Genomic DNA, 23,212 nt, shown 5'->3' with positions numbered 1-23,212 from the left:
TATATTTATGCAAGAAGTAATAAATAAATAAAAATATTGTTATATTATCAATTTTAAATGAATTACTTTACTAGGAATTAAAGTAAAAACCGTTAATAATAATGTTTTCTAATGTATACGCGAATACATTATAATGAAACAATTTTTTTCCACCCGTACCGTCGGCCAAGAAAGTGGTGTGCCACCCTAAGGTTGAATGCCGCTTGCAGATTCATAGGTGATAAAGATTAGTTTCGCTTGTAGATTGATCTGACAACTTCTATTGCCGTCTTTATCTGATTATTGATAACGATATTATTTATACCTATAATAATAGAGTTTAAAATGTCATACATAATAATGACGTATGAATACTTATCAATTAAGTTTCATTATTATATCTTTCTTTCAGTAATATCTTTTAATAACGAACCTTGTTATAATTTTCGATGACCAGGAAACTAAATCAAAACTGATACACCACTTTCTTGGCCGACCGTACAAACACTACATGTAACTGACAACATTAGTGCTGTCTGTAATTCTATAAAGAGGACATGGTCAGCTTTGACATTTTTTTTTACTTTTTGTATTGATACATACTAGTCACTGTTTTAATAATCTGATCAAAATGTGATATCCGTACTCTCCTCAGAAAATAGTATGGATTATTATGGAACATGATTCTTTTAACATTTAAGCGTCTCTCATGTTGTCCTTTAGGTCTTTTGTCTACTTTGACTATTATTTTATTTCTTTTATTTAATTAACTTTATTTGACAAGTATATCATCAATATCATCAATCATAGGATATGGATAGGATCAATCATAGCAGCCTTTCGCAGTCCACTAATGGACATAGGCCACAAGTTCGAGTGTTTTGCCCATAGTCACCACGCTAGGCAGGCGGAGCGGGCACCGCAGGGCTGGCTTTGTCGCACCGAAGACGCTGCTGCCCATCTTCGGCCTGTGTATTTAAAATCCAGGAGTTGGATGGTTATCCCGCCATCGGTCGGCTTTTTAAGTTCCAAGGTAGTAGTGTATATATTATACACGATTTACATATGGACACGAGCGTAATACATTATATAACAGTCAAATAAATTATATGTATTATAAGATTTATTTTGATAGCAAATTTTATCATTCTACTTATGAAACACAGTAAATATTATTTTGTTATCTCACCTTGAAACTTATCTCGGTTTTGTAATTTGACGATACCAAACATCAGTGTTACTTTATACCCTGTGTGTAAATAGCGTATTTAAGATCAAATATGGAAAAACAAACAAAAAGTGCCATTATTTATGGAGATCAAAACTTTCTCGTGCCACCGCATTTAAATTTCGGAGCGTTTGTTTTACAAAAAATTTTGGCACGCAATAAGGAACAGGCAGCTTTGGTGAGTGTAAATTTTAACCTATAACTAAATAGATATTACAAAACAGAACACCTCAAAATTAACATAATTTTAAAATTTACCATGACTTAAGACTTAATCTTGGATACTGAATACGTAATCACGTATAAAAACTGATAAGTAGTCTAATTATTCTCCTACTACCATCAACTTTTTCTCTTTTAATAGTCTTAACTCTCCCAATCTATCTTCTTTCCAAACTTATAGTTTCTGTGTCCAGAATGTCATTTATAGTATCTATCATCCAGAGTCTACCACGACTTTGCAGAAGGGTTCGACTACTTTTGGTCATGTTTTTATTTTATCGTCTCGACAGCTAATGTCAATTACAGTCCGTAATTTGAAAGTGCCTCGAATATGAACGTTTGATACTTTTTGATATTAGAATTGCCTGGAGCGCAATGTGATAACAAGTAAATGTTTTTTTTTTGTTTTGTTTCCCAAGCTATTTTTTTTTCCTTCCCAATGCTAGTCCATCCTTATCGATAAAGATATTCTAACCTTAATAATAATGAGCCCAGACAACGTCAACCAATAATATACCGTGACTTTCAAGTGCTTCACTATCATGTATCACCAGGTCAATGTTCATAGGACTTATTAGATGGTTTTTTCAATGATGATTAATATGGAGATAAAATCTTTCTGTTTGACTTTGTATAACTTAATTGAAGTTCCAATTTTATATCAGTGTCACTAAAAGATTTTTCCACAGCGGAATAACGATACTTTTCTATAATATTCTTCCTACATACATCTACATCATACATAGATCTAGCTCTTCTATACTATACAAAATAAAAAAGATTACACAAATTTATAAATAAACTAGCTGTAGCCGCGACTTCGTCCGCGTGGAATTTAACAAAAAAGTTATTGTTCAGTTTGCAGAGTTATAAAATAAATAAATTTGTAAAATAAAAGTAGCCTTAGTTACTCCTTACTACATCAGCTATCTGCCAGTGAAAGTCCCGTCGAAACCGGTCCAGTCGTTTCAGAGATTAGCCGGAACAAACAGACAGACAGACAAAAATTTAAAAAAAAATTATTTTGCTGTATGTACTATGTACCATGTATACATCCATGTGCATTTAGTAATAAGTGGTTATTTCAATATTACAAACAGACTCTCCAATTTTATTTATTTGTATAGATAAAAAAACATGTATCACATAAGTTCTAACAATTGCAATATTCTACAAAAAGTTAAAAAAAATTCGTTTACACGTAGTAACACAATAATCTACACGAGATTAACTTAAGGGACGTCAGGCTGACAGTAGAAAATGAATGGATGCAAAAAAAAGTTCTTTTAATGTTAGTAGCTATAAATTAAGCTCGGACACCACAAAGCAAAAAGGTGCAGTTCTAGACTCATCTGTGTACATAAATTGCATAAACTAAAAATTACAGTTTTAATGTTATTCAGGCAAAAACTTAATCAACGAAATATTTGTTTCGGTTCTGTGTTTTGTATACTTACTGTAAAAAATATTATGTTTGAGTTATATTGCTACGATTATATTATATATAAAAATGTACATTAGATTCATTTTTGTATGATACTTTCGTATATCAAGTGAATTAAATTTCTCCATAATATTAAAATTACGGTTTCAGCATACTTCATTTAAGGAAGTTCTCACGCATTTACAAGCTGTCACGGTACCGTAGATAACTACATAAGTAAATAAAACAATATTTTCCTCAGATAAATGGAGCAACGGGAGAGCAGATCACTTTCGGAGAAATGGCGCAAAAGATAGCTAACATATCATCGTCACTTTCTCGTCTCGGTGTGCTACAAGGAGATGTAGTGGCGATATGTAGCGAGAACAGAATTGAATATCTACTCACTTCTTTGGCAGTTTTCTACTCTGGGGCCATTATTACTTTCTTCAACAATGCATATACAAAAGGTATTACTGTTCATTTTTAGTATGATTTTGTGACTGCTATTACCTTATGTATAAATCTATCTGCTGCTGGTGACTTTACTCGCGCAGCAGTTAGTAGGATGTGTAAATTTAATTTTACGTAGGCTATAACTTCTTCTTTTGTCTAACCACTATATAATACTAATTCAAACAAAATCAAAACAAATAATTTCGTGTTTATATTTTCAGCTGAGATAACTCACGCACTGGGTATTTCAAAACCGAAATACATATTTTTATCCGGGGAAGTGTACAAAGCGCAGTACGATGTTATTGAAAATACGAAAATTGTTAAAACGTATGTTATATACGATGATGTGTCAATGAAAAGTAACTGCATTCATTTTAGAGAGCTATCAGAGAAACAGGTCGATATCAAATCTTGTAAATATTTCGATTTTAAAGGTAAGGTTACAAATAATAAATATGTTTTCATAAACCTAATTTTAGAATAGTTGTTTTTTATGATCCATCCGGTATAATAAACTATATGATTTCATCTCATGTAGACTACATCAGGACCACTCAGGATCGGAGTTTATCATCATTATTGCTACTTTTATTAATATCTAAATGAACTTGTTTAAATAATAACAGCGAAATTAATATTTCATTTGAAGGGACACCACATACGGGCATGGTTCTCTATTCTTCGGGTACTACTGGTCTTGCGAAAGGAGCGAAAATTACTCATCTTAATTTAATCGTAGCATGTCTACAACCTATGTAAGTACGTAAGTGTATACATATGTAATTCATACTCATGATAAATCGGCACTATGGAACAACGTAATCACAATCAAGATTAGATAGTTAGCTTAAAATGATAGTGTAAAAAGGTAATTCAATGTAAGTAGTAATATTTATTTATTTACTTATAAAGATTTTATAATGGTATCATATGAACAAATCAGTGGGATTATTTATACTATAAAGGTAACAATCACACGTCGGTCCACCTGATGGTAAACGTATACCGTAGCCTATGGACGTCTGTAACACCAGGAGCATTGCAAGTGCATTACGAACCCTAACCTTTTACCCTTCCCCGTAGCTCGGACTACTCTACTCACCACTGAAACAAAATTCTACTTGACAGAAATTTTATTTAGGAGTGATTTTGTGTGAGAATGACTCTGAGATAGTCCCTCAGTCAGGATGCTCTAAATTTTGAGCAAAATATTGACTGCTGTGCCCTGATAGTAAAAGATGAAGAATGATGGTTCATAATTCGCGTCTTAAATTATTATACTAGCATCCCGCACAGGCTTCGCACGGGTATTTAACAAAAATTTCAAATTTTTCCTAATTTTTTGTAAAATATAATTTAGCTTATGACACCTGCGGATAGTGTAGCTACCCAACAATAAAAGGATTTTTCAAATCGGTTCAGTAGCTTTGGAGCCTTTTCAATGCAAACGAACAATTAAATCTTCCCTCTTTATAGTATTAGTATAGATTTTCTGAGCCTAATAAACCTTTTATCATATATTTTATTTTCATCAGCTAAGGGCCAAAAGGAGCATTTCATTATAAGTTAACAATTTGTGTACATGTAAAATATTACAATAAAAACTTGTGCGCTTTTAACAGGATGACAGATAGGAATATAACTCCGTTAACGATTGCGCCGTGGTCGAGTACAATGGGAATAATTCTTATCCTGCAAAAACTAGCTCATGGAAGAACTTGCGTGTTTTTATCAAAATACAACGAGGAACTATACTTACAAACCATTCAAAAATATAAGGTGAGCTGGTGAAGTAACGAGTCCAACACGAGTATGAGTAAAATATACGTGTATTAAAGGACTACTCGTGTCATACTCGTACTTATTTCAGTTTTCGTTAATTAAATAATACATTTATTTATTTATTTTCTTTATTAATGCCTGTGGTTATACCATTATAATTAATATATTTATTCTAAAGATTAAAATTATTTTTTAAAGAAAAAAATACCTTTCAAAACGTTTTTGGTTAATTTTAGAATAAATAATATAATAATAACAAAGTAATGGAGAATTTAGTTTCAAAATATGGTTGTACTGTCTACCCCCAACCCTTTTTTGGAATGATTTACATATAAAAGAATCGATATGAAAAAAAACATATTTTTTATGTTGTAAAAACTACCCTCTTTACAGATTGGAATTCTGTTCGTAGCGCCACCGCTAGTCGTGATGTTTTGCAAATCTAGTCTTGTAAAAAAGTATGATGTTAGCTCCGTTGAGATCATATATTCTGGTGGAGCACCGATTACTCTCGAAGTTATAACTCAACTTAAAGAAAGGTACTTATTATTGCATAGTAAGAAATTAACAAGAAAATACATTTATAAAAAAAATATATGCTTAAGTTAATACTAATCAAAATCATATATATTTAGATTCTACTGTGAGCTCCTACTACTATGAGATATATTTTTTGCGAAAATAAGTTATAAATAATATGGATATATTTTTTACTCTTTACTCTACATCAGATTTCCACACATGCTAGTCATTCAAGGCTACGGGATGACAGAAGCAACGGGAGCAGTAACTCAGGATACCGATAAGGAACCTAAAATAGGTAGTGTCGGAAAAGTTGTACCGGGTGTCATAATCAAGGTAAGAACTAAAGTGAAATATTTATGTTGCGAGCTATCAATAAAACTGCATAAAATATATTTATGCAAGTAGCCTTTTTTATATTGATTAATAAAAATTATTTATCAATAATTTTTGAAACAATGTAAATTATATATGTGACAACCGGTCTGGTTTAATGGTGCGTGTGCCGTGTGGGCAGCGCCTAACCTACGGTCGTGGGTTCGTGTCCCGCTCGGAGTGGTTATTTGTGTGTATACAAATATTTAATTCTGGTCTGATTGTTAGTCCTTGTGGGTCACCCCACTGTGCCTCGGAGAGCAAGTTAAGCTGTCGGTCCCGGTTATAACAACCGGTACCATGTGTACCATGTACACCTGATAGCGATAATCTTTTAGTAGGGAATATATCCGCCAACCCGCATTAGAGCACTGTGGTGGATTACGTTCTGGTCCCTCTCCTATGTGGAGAAAGAGGCCTATGCCCAGCAATGGAATATTTCAGGCTGAAGAGTTTAAATTATATATGTGCCTACATTTTATTTCGATTCATTTCATCTAAAAAGCTATTTTCAAAACTAAATTTTAAAAAAATCTTCGTAACTTGTGATCCATCTGTCTTATTTACCTGCTTTATCGATATTTATAAATCATTTATTTATTGTTACATAGAATGTTAATAAATAAAATATTGTATAATATATGTAGACGAGCTTTAATTCCGCCGATAAACTATCACGCAGTTTAGTGGGTTAAAAAATTGTAAAGTAGATATTTGGTCCAAATAAAGAATTTATTATTGTTATTAAATTTTTATCATTCAGATATCAAATCCAGAAACCAACGAAACATTAGGATGCCGTGAACAAGGCGAAGTACGAATCAAAGGCCTGGCTGTCTTCCAAGGTTATCTGGGAATGGATCCGCGAGATATCTTCGACGACGAGGGCTACTACAAAACTGGCGATATCGCATATTTCGATGAAGATGGCTGCTTTTACATTGTTGATAGAATAAAAGAGCTTATTAAATATAAAGGATGGCAAGTGAGTATAACAGCAACAGTGAAAAACATACGTAGGGTAATCGACCAGCTGTTTGAAAATGTATATCCTCCAATATAAATATACTACTACTAGTTGTGCCCCACGGTTCCAGCCGCGTTAATTTGAGGAAATTTTGCCTATAGCCTTGCTCGTTAAATGGGCTATCTAAAACAGAAATAATTTTTCAATTCGAACCAGGGGCTGCTGAGATGAGCGCGTCAACAACGAACAAACTCGTCAGCTTAATAATATTTGTATCGATTATAAAGAAAAAAGGTTCCATTTTCTGTTTCTTTGTGATTGATAAGCTCAAAGACTACTGGACATATTCTCAAAAATCTTTCACCTGGAGAAAGTTTCTTTTTTCCACGTTATCACCACGTTAGGTACGTAGATAATATTTTCATGAGAGAAAACGAAAGAGTTTAAATAGTGTTATCCTCGCAGGTTTATCCTCGCTAGCTTGCATAAAATATTTTTAATTATGAATTTAAACAAAAATATTAAGACTTTTAGTAACGCTAAATTGTGCGCTATGCTTTTACGTTCTTGATTCCCTGAACAATATTACTCTAATATAAAAATGTTTTTGTAGGTAACGCCGTCAGAGCTTGAGGCAGTGATACTTCAACACCCAGCTATTAAAGACGCAGGAGTAACGGGGACGCCAGATACTTTGGCAGGCGAACTGCCCACGGCGTTTGTTGTGAAGCAACCTGGCGCTAAAGTTATAGAGCAAGAAATTATTGACTTCGTTGCTAATAAGGTAAAAATCACGCTGTTATTAAAAAAAGTTATAACTATTACGAAAGTAAAAAAAATATTTTTTTAATGATCAACATTTTTTAATACACTACAATACATACATTGATAATAAAATGCACTGCAATAATAAGAAGAGTAATTTGTAACGCTCTGAATAATTAACTATTAATGTATAGAATTTAAGACTTACTTAATTACAGGTGGCGCCATGGAAAAAACTTAGAGGTGGTGTCATATTCCTTGACGAGATACCAAAAACACCTAGTGGCAAAATATTAAGGCGGAAACTAAAAGCGCTCCTGTCAAAACAAAGCCCACAAAAGCTTCCTGTCAGCAAATTGTGATTTCAGTGCGAAGTTTGGAGATTGAATTATAAATTAATATTTCAGTCTCACCCTGCTTGTATTTAAACAGAAATTCTTTTTGGAATTAAAACGAAAAACAAATCGGCATAGAGTTTTATTCCTACCATTTCTGCTTCCAGATAGATCAAATTATACAGCACTTCAAAATCATTTATCGGCTTATGAAAGCGTATAAAAGAATAATTTACGTGGAATATTGAATATGTCATTACTTGTAAATTTTCCATTTTATAATTGCAAATAGTCAAATATCATTTTTGTAAAGAAATTAATATAATAGGTAATAAATGTGAGAAATAATATATGTATACAGCTTTCACGGTTTCACAAGCGTACAAAAAATATTATATAGCCCATAGCCTTCCTCAATAAATTAACTATTCAACACAAAAAGAATTTTTCAATTTGAACCAGTAATTTCTAAGATTAGCGCGCTTAATATTAATATATTAATATTGTTCGTTTGTTTGGTTCAAGTTGAAAAATATAGTGAAGCTAATAATAGGATTATTACAAGTTCTTTAAGTATGCCTAAGCTACTCTTAAATACGTGCGTATAAATGTTTATAAAACGTTCAACCTGACTCCACTGGCTGTCAGCGTATAATTGATGATTGTAAAAAATCTCCACGCCACTTTACCTTTTACTGAAACGCAATTAGGATCATTTTTGATTACACACGACAACTGCCACTGTTACTATAACTACCGTTTTACTTATAATTTAATGAGTATCGACATCGTGTAATAACTAGTTAAAGAAAATAATTAGATTTTATCGTGTATATTGAGTTTTGTTCGTTTAATTAATTATTAACCTAGTTCATGATTGCCGTTCTACGAGACAAATGAGAAGCGTTTAGCAAATGTATGCGTAAACTTCGTAGTCTAAGTACTTATGAATCTCGATAGAAATCAAAATGAAATTTTACATTATTATGCCCTTTTTCTATTTATATTCTTTCGTTTTTGCACATTTTAAATGAAATATAGATATTTACGTTACAATTATTGTACGCTAAGACATAAAACTGTATAAAAACATAAATTAACGTATAGTACAATGAGAAACAATAAGATGTACATACATATATAAACGTGTATCTATATGGTGGCTGTGTGTATCGAAACTCTTCAGGTAGGATAACTAGAGCTACAGGCCGAGACAGCTCCTTATGGTGCATGGTGCCTACATAAAACTGCACTACTTATCCACTCTTGATCCCGTATTGATGCGACCGATGTAATAATAATTAATAAGTCAGCTATTTTATTAAATTACTACAACATTTTAAGCAATATTTATATACCTTAATAATTGTGTTTGCTGACAAACGAAAAAAAACCGACTTCAATTACATCGACAAGCAATACAACGTAGGTAGACGAAAAAATAGTCAAGTAAATACGCATTATTAAAGATTACTCTTAAAGTTGTCAACAGATCTCAATGAAATTTAAATGTCGTCATCATCGGCTTTCGATTAAATTAAAAATCATCAAAATCGGTACACCCAGTAAAAAGTTATGCGGATTTCCGAGAGTTTCCCTCGATTTCTCTGGGATCTTGGTTTCCTTATCATGTACACCGAAATACACCGAAATATAGAAACATATAAAGAAAGATACAATAAAAGATGTACAAAGGCGATCATGGTACCACACTTAGGATATCTCATTTCCAACAAAAAAAGAATTATCAAAATCGGTTCATAAACGACGAAGTTATCCCCAAACATAATTTTAAAATATATACATAAACGTAAAATATCAAACAAATAACATTCAAATATCAATAAAATAGTAATAAACAATGGCCTCCTATAAACTTAAAAGAACGGTTTCCTATTGCAGAAATCGTTTTAGACAAATCACGGAACTAAGATTTACGCATATGCAAACTCATGTTTGAACAATCATTTAGACATCGAGGTGAAAGTAGCAACACGATATTGGTTACAAGCTAATCATGCCTAATTAACATCGACTAGTGAAGTAAGTACTGTGAATACTTCAGCGGCGCCGGCGCAAATAGATTAATTACGCACAAGGCTGTCCAGATTTACGTGTCAGATAAACTTGGATTAGAGGTAAAGTTTCATCATTACTCATGATTCTGTGTGCAAAGTTTTTGTGTGAAATTTGCGTGATAATGAGCTGTAGTAGAATCAGGTTGGAACAATGTACTATAGTTTATAGTTTAATATTGTCCTTGGGTTTCTGCTACTCCTCGTTATCCATTTATCCAATAATTAATTACAGCTTCCTAGATGGTATAGAACTCATACGGGGGTTTTGCCCATTTTGCGGAAAACCGGGATGTCTGGCGCGAACTTGGGGAGGTCTATGTCCATCAGTGGACTACAATAAGGCTGAGCTGATAGATGGTATAGATATATAAGACATACAAGTTCCCATAGTTTACGTCAAGTGCTCATTCACCGACTATTTTCATAAACAAAAGAGAGTCCTCTTTTTTCTCTTAACGTAAAAACTTAAGTACACGAAAAGAACATAAACATGGGATTTCGAAGAAAATCACCGTAATTATGTTAAATGGGTGGATAATGATGGGATTGTTAGTAGTCGTTGGAATAAATTGCATGGCGTAGCAAAAGCCAATCTCCACCCACTCTGCAATCCACCTATGGAATTTGTAATGGCACTATATCACTGTTCAAAGATCAATTCGTGTAACATTTAAATGTAATGTTATACAATACATAAACGTACCAACAATATTATTAAAGATTTAAATCCAATTCATTGCGTTAGTTGGTAGACTCTAGGCAAATAGGTAAACTCTCCTCTTCTCTTAACTATCGTATCGACAAAACTTTTGCAGCATTTTTATTCGAATGTCAACACTTAAAAATAAGTTAACAACTTGTAGCGCTTGGATAGTGCTTAAAATATTTGAACAATAATTGAATGTGTTGACAATATCCTCAAAAGTATATTAAAACTTTCTGTTGCGATATTAAGTAAAGCGATCGTTGTTATTAATTTTAATACCAGACCAAACTATTTCCCCCAGGGTAATTAAAGTACTACGTTATCTATAACTCTAACTTTCTCACTTACAAATATTAAAACGTATTGAAATTAATAAATGTTGTATTTTATTATTCTCCACACACCTCCTCCTCCCACATTTTATATTTTTAATATAAGCCCTAAAAATTAAAATAAAAAAATAGGCTATTATTTTTATAAAAATATAATTACGTCTTAAACTTTATTTATTTGCGAATAATGACATATTTATGAATTGTTACTGTAACGTGTACATGTACAAAATACATAAATCAAATATTTAAAACCAATATAGAGATTTTTGCTGAAAACTTTATCCTACTAAGCCTTTACAAATTTTATAAAAAAAAAATGAATTCTTTATATATATCCTATATTCAATATTATAGATGTATTATATTAGAGATTATTAAAATTCGTCAATAATATCGCAGCATCTTTCTAAAATCTCATAAGATATCGTAGAAATGTTGCAGCGGCCGAACGTAGCTCTTTAAGGTGTGTACACAAACAATCATAAGTCGTATAAAGCGAAACAATAGAATAGTAAACATTTACCCTTCAGCGCGGCATTCACTCTATCCAAATCGTAGAGTGACAATGGAAGAGGCTCGTACAACAATCGCAGACGTGGCGTTTTCCAACTATATTTCTCATAAAAACCATCGCTCAAAAATATTCCCGAGGAATGTCTATACAGCTTATAAGCGCACTTACGCGTCCGAAGCCAGTCGACAAACACAATCGCGCCATTCAGTGTCCGTTCGTCTCCTAAAAAAACATGGCTCTTCAACTCGTTTACATCCCCCTTCATTATCAACCGCACATATAGTTTGTACGACATGAATATTTTTTCCTTCGGTTTACTACCACGTTTTATCTTTCTTACATTGAGGACTCGGGCCGTGAAAATGTACTTAGATTCCGACACTGCCGACGACAGAATCTCATAATCGTTAGTTATCGTGTCGTTTAAAATACATTTAGGAGCCTTTATATTTTTCTTTTGGTGTAACGTGTCACCTTTGTCGAAAATACCTCTTACATGCAAGCGGCCATGAATTGTAGAATACGAGTAAAGCAATAACACTAAAAATTGAAGCTTCATAATTTAAGTTTAGACGTGTCTTGTTTTATTTGAAACATACGTTTGAATAAAAAGCATTCTAAGTATTTTTATGTGAAGAAACTTTTGATTGAAGTTGATCGTAAACACACGGCGAGCGCGACGTTGCGCAAGAGTCAGAGCTGGCGCCACCGAGACGCGTGCGCGAGCGCGAACCTGCCCGTATACTGGAGACTTCGCAATTATATACAACCTTCGGCAACGTAAACAAACAAACTTACGTTACATTAGTCCACCAATGAGTAGAGAAGTTACATTATTGGCGGAATTTAGATTGACCAACGCCCCCCTAACGCATTATCAATGTTGGATAATAAAGTGCATGTGAGCTACTTTTTTATAAATCGTATGATAAAAATAATATCACATTTTCTATATCTTGTCTGTTGTATAAGACTGGATGAGTCAACATAGACACAATGGCCGCAGGGTAGGAGATAATACAGAGAGCACAATATGACCCAAGTTAACAGTTATTGCCGAACGACTCGCCGCCTTACTACGCCCTGAATATTCATGTACTTGGCCAGGGCGCAGCGGAGGATCGCTCGGGATAACTACTTTTGTCGCAATATATACTATTCATGTGGCTTGTTCGTAAAACGGAAGTTCACTGAAGGCTTAAAAGTTTTAAAATACTATGCATGTTGCTTTTCTAGCATATATAAAGCAATATTTGGGTACAGATACGTAAAGTTATTCTTTTAAGTTGTTCGATTATTGTTCAAAGGTATAACCTACATTTCAAGGTTTTTATTAGAAACAACTATTTTAAAACAACTTCTACATTTTATAAAAATAAAGCTGAAAATGATAAAAAGAACGACGTCGTCGCGCTAAGCGCACGTAGATGATTGCAGCGCTTACACGAGGAATTTGGAAAGTGGTACGAGCGTGGGCGGGCGAGTTGAGGCGGTCGCTTTCTTGACGAATCTTTAACGTCGCACTTTATTATTTTGTAACATTTTTCACATATATCGGATTATTTAATTATCTCTCTTGTATCTATCAATCATGATTTGTCTTAAGTATTAACTTTAACTATGTAAAAACTGTGCAAGTACCTATAGACTAACTAATACAAAACTATCCTACTAATATTATAAAAGAAAAGGTTGTGAGGATGAATGAATGGATGTTACTCTTTCAGGCAAAAACTTCTACACTGATTGTAATGAAATTTGTCACGTAGGTAGTTGGAGATTCAGGATAACACACAGGCTACTTTATATCCCGCCTTTTCCAAGGCATTGGAATTTACGCAGGAAAAACCGCGTGGCACAGCTGGAACTCTATCCGACCTACTTGGGAGAGTATAAAATATATAAAAACAGCAAATTCTAACCCAAAAACACAAGTTTTAAGACACATTTATTATTTACTCTATTGCAAATAAGAGAAGTATGTTTAATTAAATATATATATATATATATATATATATATATATATATATATATATATATATATATATATATATATATATATATATATATATATATATAAAACAATCACTATCGCTCCAAGCAATTTTAGACGTACGTACCTACTCATCTTCTTGAATTTTAGTTTAATTATCGCTTTATGTCATTGTTTTATATATGTTAAAACAATTATTACAACAGTTTTAACATTATGATATAATAATTTGTGAAATCAAGAGATCTTTTTTATTTATTTATTGTTCATTAGAACGTTAGAAATTATCACTTGTGTTAATAAACACGTCATTAAAAAGCATAAATACAAAGAGGAAATAGTTGGAAAATAAGAATTTTAGATTTATAAATAAGTCAATCAATAAACAGTCTCAAGCATAAGATAATCATTTTAGACAGAAGATGTATATGCCAATGTAGATATATTTTATATTGAATGGAATGTTTTAAAATATCACTGCATGCAATATCTTTAAAGTGGATTAACCATCGCAATCATTTAAAGAAGTAAACTACGTGTGGGGTTCAGTCACAACATGACGAATGAAGATAAGTATTACTTTCTCCACAGTATACCGCCTCCTGCGATCCAGACAGTAGATAGGTGGCATTCTATCACTACATCGTAGTGATATCGATTCAATGAGATTTCGACATGCATTTTGTAATATAAAAATAGGATTTGCGTGCACTACTGTAATATTTTCGCCTGGAGGCTAATGAGACAGATTAAATCGGCAATCTATAGTTTTATCTCAGAATATTCTCACGAACGATGCGGAGATGCCGATACGGATCGCTTCGAAGCTGCGACGTCGCTGCAGGACTAACTGAACGTAACACAAGTAACAAAGAGCGATGGCTCGTAATAGGGACTGTTCGCACACAAAGACAGATTTATTGACACCATTGAAGCTATAATTTATTAAGGGCTGACTAAGTAGCGTTTATTCACCGCAGCTCTCCGGAGACTAGTATTTATAGTCCAGTTAAGCAGTTGTTTATTCATGTATTACAGTTAGTGCACTATAGCCCATAATGACTTTCAACAGGTTTTCTTTCCATTATAAATATTCCATCCTTCCTTATAGTATTACGACAACATTACGTATTTACCTCAACATTCTGTTTTTTCGTATGTTTTAAAATATATATGTCTAAAAAAATGAAACTAATAATTATCTTCGTTTTTTTTTTTAAACCGAATATCAAAAAAGGAGAAGTTTCTGTTTCAAAATTCTTTTTAAAAACAATATGGTCCAAAAAATTTCCACACAGTAATCATTATAATATAATAATTCATAAAACAATTTATAAAAATGATTTTCCGCCTCTTTTTCGCTAAATTTCGATACATAGAGCCGTTAGTAAAACGTATTTATGAATAATACGAAATTAATTAATTTATAAAAATAATAATAAATTATATTTTCAACAAAATAAAATTTTAAAAACAATTTACTTCGCCAAACTCAAACAAAATAACGTGGTAAGTAACCGTCTGACTGAGCGTCAAATTTTTAATCACGTTTTTACTCTCTGTGGAATATACACATACATGTTCGGAATAAATTCAAATTTACGGGTTGTGTTTTTGACCCACATTTGTATATGCAGGCTTACATTTGACCATAATCTCTGCCTGATGGAAAGCAAATACCTTGATTCCTTTTGATTACCTTGATCTCTTAAAGACTTTGAAGCTGTTTTTCCTTGCTATTATTCTACTGAGGTAGAGCACAGCAGGAAAATTCCTGCTCAAAATATGGAGCAGCCAGCTATGGAGCTCCTGGGGAGAATTAGGGATGGGGTCGGCAATGCGCTTGCGAAGCTCTGTTATTGCAGACGTATCTTATGATACGGTACTCACTAACCATCAGGTAACCCGTAGGATTGTTTGCCGATCTAGTTATATAAAAAAAAAAAAATAAGAAAAAAAAAACAAAATAAAACAACTGGACACACGAAACTTACAAAAGGCTTGAGAAACAATATATTTCTCCTAAAGGAGATGCGATACTCATCTCGTCACATTATGCGAGCTTGAAATTGGGTCTTCTCGGAATTTTTAACTTGAAATGGGGCTCGCAATAAAATTTATAGCAAAGTATTTGACCCCGGACAAAATCTATTCGTGAATCGCACCGGATTCAATTAAACCTGGCTTAGACTTAGAATAACACTTTAAGAGGATACTTAAAAGAGTATAAAGTCGAAGGTAAGGAACGCCATAAACAGAAAAGGAATGTAAATTATTTCTAGAAATAATAAAATTAAATTCGGTCTTTTATGGTATTGGCTTTCTGATTACAAATAGTATATAAAAACAAATATAATTTCAAAGAATAGTACTAAATACTAAAAATTAACCGAGAGCGTTTTATTCCTTTGGTGATAGGAAAGTTCATTATGTATAACTTCGACCATAGTTTTATCTGTGAAGTTAATTATTTAAATAGTAAAAGCTCCACTTTACGACGGCGCGCGAAGCTCGTCTGTATTTTTACATAAGGACATCAATTAATAAGTACAGATTAATGTCGTTAATAATATATTGATCTAGGCCGTATTCAATATTAAGTTATTAAATACAAGTGGTACAACTAAAGTGATCAAGTGGAGGTCTCATTTTGTTTACATAAGTTAAGGTTGTTGCACATAACACTGGGTATATTACCTAAGTTTGTAATGTACCCAATGTTAAGATATAAATTTTTATTTTATTGTCTGATTTTTTGCTACCTTAACTTTCTTTTATTATTTTCGATTTTTTTTTTATTTATTTGTATTTTTTTTTTGTAAATGACATTATTTTGACTTTCGTTAAGTGTATTTATCACCTTATGACGAAATAAATGTTTTCATTTTATTTCATTTCATAAGCCTCTAGCCCGATAATAGATACACTGAGTACTATACTGTTTTTTAACCGACATCAAAAAAGGAGGAGGTTACTCAATTCGACCGTATAACTTCGTCGTTTATGAACCCATTTTTATAATTCTTTTTTTCATAGAAAGGATTCAAGTGTGTTACCATGATAAGAAAACCAGCATCTGATGATGGAATCCCAGAGAAATCGATGAAATCCTCGAAAATCCGCATAACTGTTTACTGGGTGTACCGATTTTGATGATTTTTAATCTAATGGAAAGCCGATGTTTATCGTGTGGTTACATTTATATTTCATCGAGATCTGATTACATCTTTTGGAATAATCTTTGATAATGCGTATTTACTTGACTATTTTTTCGTCTACCTATGTTGTATTACTTGTTGAGGCAATTGAAGTCGGTTTTCGTATGCCAGCAAACACAATTACACTATCTTAGTTTCAGTATAAAATTTTTTAACCTTCTTAGCACTTTTAGGTTCTTGATATATCAATATCTACACGTCTTATCGTAAAATCTACAAGTATCTACAACATAAGAATCTAATATTATATAATGATTTATTAATCACAAGATGCATAGAATTTTTGTAATTTTATTTGTATTTTTATGTAATAAGAGTTTCTTGCATTGACTAGTCCGTTGATTTTGATCACCCCATCCTATTTATATAGAAACATATTACAACAAAAAATATACGTCTTTGTCAGTCGGCTGTCACTTAAATGTTTTTTAACTTTCACGGTCACTATGAACTTTTTTTGTGCTACGGAACTAAACGGAAAATATTCCGAAATATCGAGAGTTTTAAAATAAAAACGTACATGTACGTCAGCTCTGTAGAATAAAAAGTGTTACATAAAACACACGTTATAAGTTCTACCTTAGAAACAGACGACTATGTGAGTATTTTTTATAATACTTCTGGATGTATACTTTACAACAATTTAACTTTAAAACGATAAGCTCATCATTTTGACAAATACAAAAAGTTGTGTTCGCTCGCAAATGAAAAAAAGAACCGAATTCAATTATATCGACCAGTAACAAAACGTAGGTAGACGAAAATATAGTCAAGTAAATACGCATTATAAGATATAGCTCGAAAAGTACTTGTCAGATCTCAATTACAATTAAATAAGACCACAAAACAAGCACTATCTTTCTATTTTAAAAAAAATCATTGAAATTGGTCCACCCAGTCAAAAGTTCTAAGGTGTAATTGTGTTTGCTAGCAAACGAAAAAAACTGACTTCAATTACATCGACAAGTAATTATAACGTAAGTAGGCGAAAAAAATTAACAAACGCACTAATCGTAACTACGATTTTCGAGGGTTTTGCTCGATTTCTCTGGGATCCCATCATCAGATCCTGGTTTCCTTATCATGGTACCAAACCTTAACCTTTCCAAAAAAAAGCTATCCCCGAATATACATTTAAAATATATATATGATCGAATTGAGTAACCTCCTCCTTTTTTGAAGTCAGTTAAAAAAATACCTAAAAAAGCAGTCGAATTGAGAACGTTATCCTTTTTTGGAAGTCGTAAAAAATGAAATCTAAATGAATTAGTCAAATGAAGTGCTTTTATGACCCTGACATATGGCACATAACCCATAATTTTACGTGGGCTAGTGAAGAGCTAGTAAAAAATTCAACCAGATATGCAATTAGTATTATATATTTAAATTATTAATTTAATAAATACGCTCGTGGAGATTCAATAGAAGAAGTTCAAGAAGGAATCAAGCTTAAAAACGAACACACGCAGGAATTATGTTTTATTTATATCTAGATACAAAACATTTATAAATATATTGCAAAATGAGTGATATGCGATATTTAAATATGAAGCGTAAATTACGCTCTATAGTCAGTATTTGTATATTGTCGGCTGAAGCACAAACGCATCGGCCGCGTTCACTCCATTAACTTAACGAACAGTTGTCGAGATGTCGATCAAGCCACGTCTCAATGCCTTCACAATGTGCATTATGGATACAACACCCACACATTATTATAATTTGAACCGGGCGCAACCTATTGAGTATTTAATTTTGCCCTTGTTTAGTCTTACTCAAACCTTTTATAGACAGTTTTAACAAACTGTTGAGATTCGTGAATTTCGAGAATAAGTATTAGTTTCATATTGAAGTATTTTGTTTTTAGCATTTACATAAAAATAATTAATTGCTTTGTCTAAATGTCCAATATATTTAAAAAAATTATTATTAAATTTGTTTTTAATTAATTTAAACATTATTTATTGAAAAGGGCCCTAGAACAAAACATTAACTAATGTGTCCATTGAACATAAAACTTTGAAGATAAGAAACTAAATTTATATTCTTTTAAAATTAAAGAAACTTTTGGCATCACTTGTAGTAATGTTACGTCTCTATTATGATGCTTATATTTGAACCAAATTAGTTAGAAGTGAGGTTGTATAAGAATTATTTAATGAAACTAGCAGTTAAACTTACCTTTAACAGCCGCATTGATTCTATCTAAATGATAGAGAGTTAATGGAACGGGATCAGTCAATAATCGCAGTCGAGGAATCGGTCCTCTTTCATTATCAAGAAACACTCCATCACTCAAGAAAATGGCAGAGAGACGAGGGCGCGGAGACGGGGAACATGATTCCCGTGCGCGTGGTCTTTCTACCATCAAAGTCGAACCACTCAGTGACTCCGCGGCAGGTTCTTCTTGCTTAACAAACGCGCTCAATTCACTCTCATCGCCTTTCAAAATGCGACGTATATAAACTCTATATAAATTGGACCTTTTAGCCCGAACCTCGTGCGTCGATCTAAACTTTTTAACCGTCAGAACTTTACCCGTAAAAATAAACTTCGACTTCCCTATCGCTTCCATCAAAGACCATTCGTCCTCAATGAGGCTTTCGTTGAAATTGCACGGCGGCAGAATAGCTCTGTGCCGTCTGTGCGCGTTGTTCCTTTTTCTTACTTTGCCGCGGATTCGAATCTCGCCTCCGACGACGATCGCCACCACGATAATATAAACAATAACCATTGGAAGTCTCATGTTGCTGAATCGCTGATACGACACTTTTAAACACGGTCGCTACAACTGTATCTGTCACATTATGCAAGATATTTATGTTCCCAGAAGCTCGTAAAGTGTCGGCGAGGGCTTATTAAAGGGACAAAACTTTGACATCTCAATAACATAAAGTAGTCACGTTAAATAAAAAATTAAAACGTTGTTCAAGAAATTTACTATCAATAAAAATATTCAAATTTTAAATTGTTTTAACATTAATAGAAACATACAATATATAATTATCGTTGCTATTCAATAATCTTGCGAAATATGTACGAAGACGTGTTAGTAAACAAACGTGAGAACAATATGCGTTCGAGTGGCGCCAAGCGCGTGCGCACGCGCTGCTCTCCGAAGCTAACTGAAGGTTGCCACGCGTAAGTGCCAAGCATAATGAAAGGGTTCATCGCGCACGTTTATGATTTAAATTAATATTCGATAATAATGTTATCTAATCACAAAATCAATATAAATCATTTTTATGTAAATATAGTTCGATAAAATTTATCTGTTCATTTATTTGACAATCTATAATTAAGTGCACAAATAAAAGAAGCTGACATCGAAACACAGCAAATCATCGTAACTTGTAAATAATAAGAACGTGTAAAAATACAAAAGAGAGAAGTAACCGTTGAAATAAAATAAGTGATTTTAAATTTAAATTCTATTCTTATTTTAGTTTTTTACAAATATATATTTATGCAGCGAAACTATTTGTATATCATATCTCATTAGATACAAAAAACAACCAAGAAGCTATGCATAATTCAAAAGGTCTCCTTAAACTTTACCAAGACTAGTTGAGAAGCAACAGTTGCTTACCATAAGCTTTTTAAAACTTTACCTTATCCTAGGGTCGTATCCGCGGGCATCCTTAGCCCTTGCAAAAGAAATTTTTTATGCTCTAAGTATGATTATAAATTTCAAGTCAGAAAACATTTTCTTTATTAATATTTCAAAACTAGCTTTACTCGTGCGAATAATTCCCACTAAATAAGTATAATAATTATCACTTTACAAAATTACAGAAAAGTATTATACGTGTGTCGATTTGAAATTGAACAAAAAATTTACCGAGCGTCAATCATGTTGACATTGTTTCAAAATTAAAGACGTCATATATATATTAAAATTATATATATATATATATATATATATATAATTTTAATAATTAATTAATTTACAAAAACAAAGAAATAATACATTTTTAGTTGTTGATGCCGGTAGAGCAAGCAATTACCTATCTATAAAATGATATATAATTTACGTGGAGTAATTGTGAGGTTTTTTTTTTTCTAAAAAAGAAGGCAAACATCTTAACCTTAGCGTATTAATGTATGTATATGATGACTTTGCGTTTTTAAAATAGGTACACTCTTGTTTGTTCATTAAACTATATTTACAATATTTTATACTTAATGAGAAGCTTTCTCTGCCTCGAAATTTGCTGCTGAGATGAGACGGGAAAATATTTAATTTCTCTTTTTTTAATTTCAGTACACAATTTTAAAAATTATAATTTTAAATAACCAGCATGAAAACCCGCATTACTAAACCCACGCGTTTATATCATTTATATATTCTTATACAATATTGAATCTGGGATTACTCAAAGTTACTAAACCCTCTTACTCTTTCACAAATATTTAATATTAGTTAAGTTTGTATTCTTTTAATGATATTTATTGATAACATATTTAATTATTTTGACTACTGTAAAAGAAATTTAGCGGAATTCAAAATTATAATACCATTCTTTTGGCTTGTATTTTCTAAGGTTATTCAAAAATGTTTAGCAAAAAAGCGTACGGATCATCTGATGGTAAAGACTAATGGTAATAAAAACATTATATAATATTATAAGTTACGGCGCCAACGTTCCTAACAACTGAAAAACGTTAGCGAATAAATCCGTCCGCCAGTCGTATTCACAGAAAGAATTATGCATAATGTTCTGTAATGCGTTCTCAGTATACGCAAAGTATAATTTGTTAAATTTTAAAATAAGTTGTCGCTAACGCAAGCCGTGTTGTGTTTACATAAATGTTAAAATTGTGTGCAGTAGTTTAACAAATAGTACGATTGTGCTCGGCGGAGCGTACGATGCTTGTGAAAGCTCGCGATGCGTGAGATGCGTGGGCGAACTAGATGTGGCGCCCGCAAACACCACTCAGATTTACTACGGTCTAGGTAACGAACTGATGGAAGAAAGATATAATTATCTTTACGATATTCGTATTTAAAAATAAATTAATTGAACCCTTTGAATTCGATAAAGAAGATAGCAATGTATTTAAAATGCTAAAATTAAATGTTACAGTCCTTGTAAAACATTTCAATCTGAGCACAATATTTTTTGATCAATTTTATACTGAAACTGTCTGACCCCACAAACGTTGTTTTGCAATATATGTTATTAACCCGTTTGATCCCCCCCCCCCCCTTATAACTTAGGAGTATGATAAATAGACGTTGGCCCATTCTCAGACCTACCCGATATGCAAAAAAGTTTCATAAGAATCGGTCCAGCCGTTTCGGAGGAGTATGGTGACAAACATTGTGACACGAGAATTTTATATATAAGATTTAACAAATAAATTGGGTTTTAGACGTATAAATATTGCAGCTTAGATTTTGTATAATAACAATAGTAGCAAATCTAGTTTAGAAAATATTTTTGGAATAATGTATTAAATATACAAACCTAATAGAAACAAAACAAATTGTTACAGAAGCATCAACATAAAACGTAAATGTTATCGGCTCCGTTACAAACTACAGCGCTAATGGCGAAACGCTGTATCCAAACGAGCTCAGATATTAATGTTAATTTTTCGCTGACAAATTTAATAAATACATAAAGTTCTTGATATCGCATTTGATACTATCAATATTTTAATAAAAACGGTATTTGTATTTTATATATTATCTATACTAATATTATAAAGCTGAAAAGTTTGTTTATTTAAAGGCTAAGGCTATTTTTACCTGAAATTAACGCGTGCAAAACCGCGTGGCAGAACTAGTACAATAATTAAAGCAAAGTAAATTAGCGCATTAAAGCAACGCACACAAGCTTGCTGCTTACGGAATTTTGAATGTCATATTAAAATTTAATACAAAAATTGCAATATAAACTTAATAACCAGATAATATTTCGCATAAAAATAATATTCACTTCTTCCCACACAACATTCGTACCTATGTAATAATGATAGGTGCAGACATTTCTCTCGAAAGTGTATTTGTAGCCTTTGTTCCGCGCTTGTGTGCACTCACAACATATAATTAATGCGAGCCATTTGTGTAATGAATATACACACAATCACTATTTATGACAGGCTAACAGTGAAAATAATAAGCAATATTCCGTGATTGCTACAAACGTAATAAAAATCTGAATTGCTAGTGAATTGATTTTCATGCAGCACGTTTTAAAGATTATTTGTGTGACATGTTCAAAACGTTAGTCTCACTTCACCCCAGACTAATCCCGATTTAGTGAAACGATCACGCTGCGCCATGTTATTAAATCACTACGTCA

At 32.4% G+C, this 23,212-nt stretch overlaps 1 protein-coding gene across 1 annotated transcript; it reads left to right on the top strand.

Moving 5' to 3' along the window:
- Window positions 1-1,259: 1,259 nt before the first annotated feature.
- Window positions 1,260-8,190, top strand: LOC123653759 (4-coumarate--CoA ligase 1-like). The gene is made up of 10 exons (XM_045589746.1): window positions 1,260-1,385; window positions 3,115-3,322; window positions 3,530-3,745; window positions 3,961-4,066; window positions 4,934-5,090; window positions 5,487-5,649; window positions 5,842-5,951; window positions 6,754-6,975; window positions 7,571-7,741; window positions 7,941-8,190. Exons 1-10 carry the CDS (start codon window positions 1,260-1,262, stop codon window positions 8,082-8,084), a joined length of 1,623 nt encoding a protein of 540 aa, XP_045445702.1. The 3' UTR covers window positions 8,085-8,190.
- Window positions 8,191-23,212: the final 15,022 nt, after the last annotated feature.

This window comes from Melitaea cinxia, chromosome 1, assembly GCF_905220565.1.
Source record: "Melitaea cinxia chromosome 1, ilMelCinx1.1, whole genome shotgun sequence".
Classification (NCBI taxonomy): Eukaryota; Metazoa; Arthropoda; class Insecta; order Lepidoptera; family Nymphalidae; genus Melitaea; species Melitaea cinxia.
The sequence above is the reverse complement of the archived record's forward strand: the minus strand, read 5'-3'. Positions and strand labels throughout refer to the sequence as shown.

Bases quoted from the DNA above. Each gene is read 5' to 3' on its own strand.
- LOC123653759 (XM_045589746.1), top strand. From the start codon at position 1,260: ATGGAAAAACAAACAAAAAGTGCCATTATTTATGGAGATCAAAACTTT. The intron at 5,091-5,486 runs GTGAGCTGGTGA...CCCTCTTTACAG, and splicing joins AAACCATTCAAAAATATAAG to ATTGGAATTCTGTTCGTAGC. The intron at 7,742-7,940 runs GTAAAAATCACG...ACTTAATTACAG, and splicing joins TTGACTTCGTTGCTAATAAG to GTGGCGCCATGGAAAAAACT.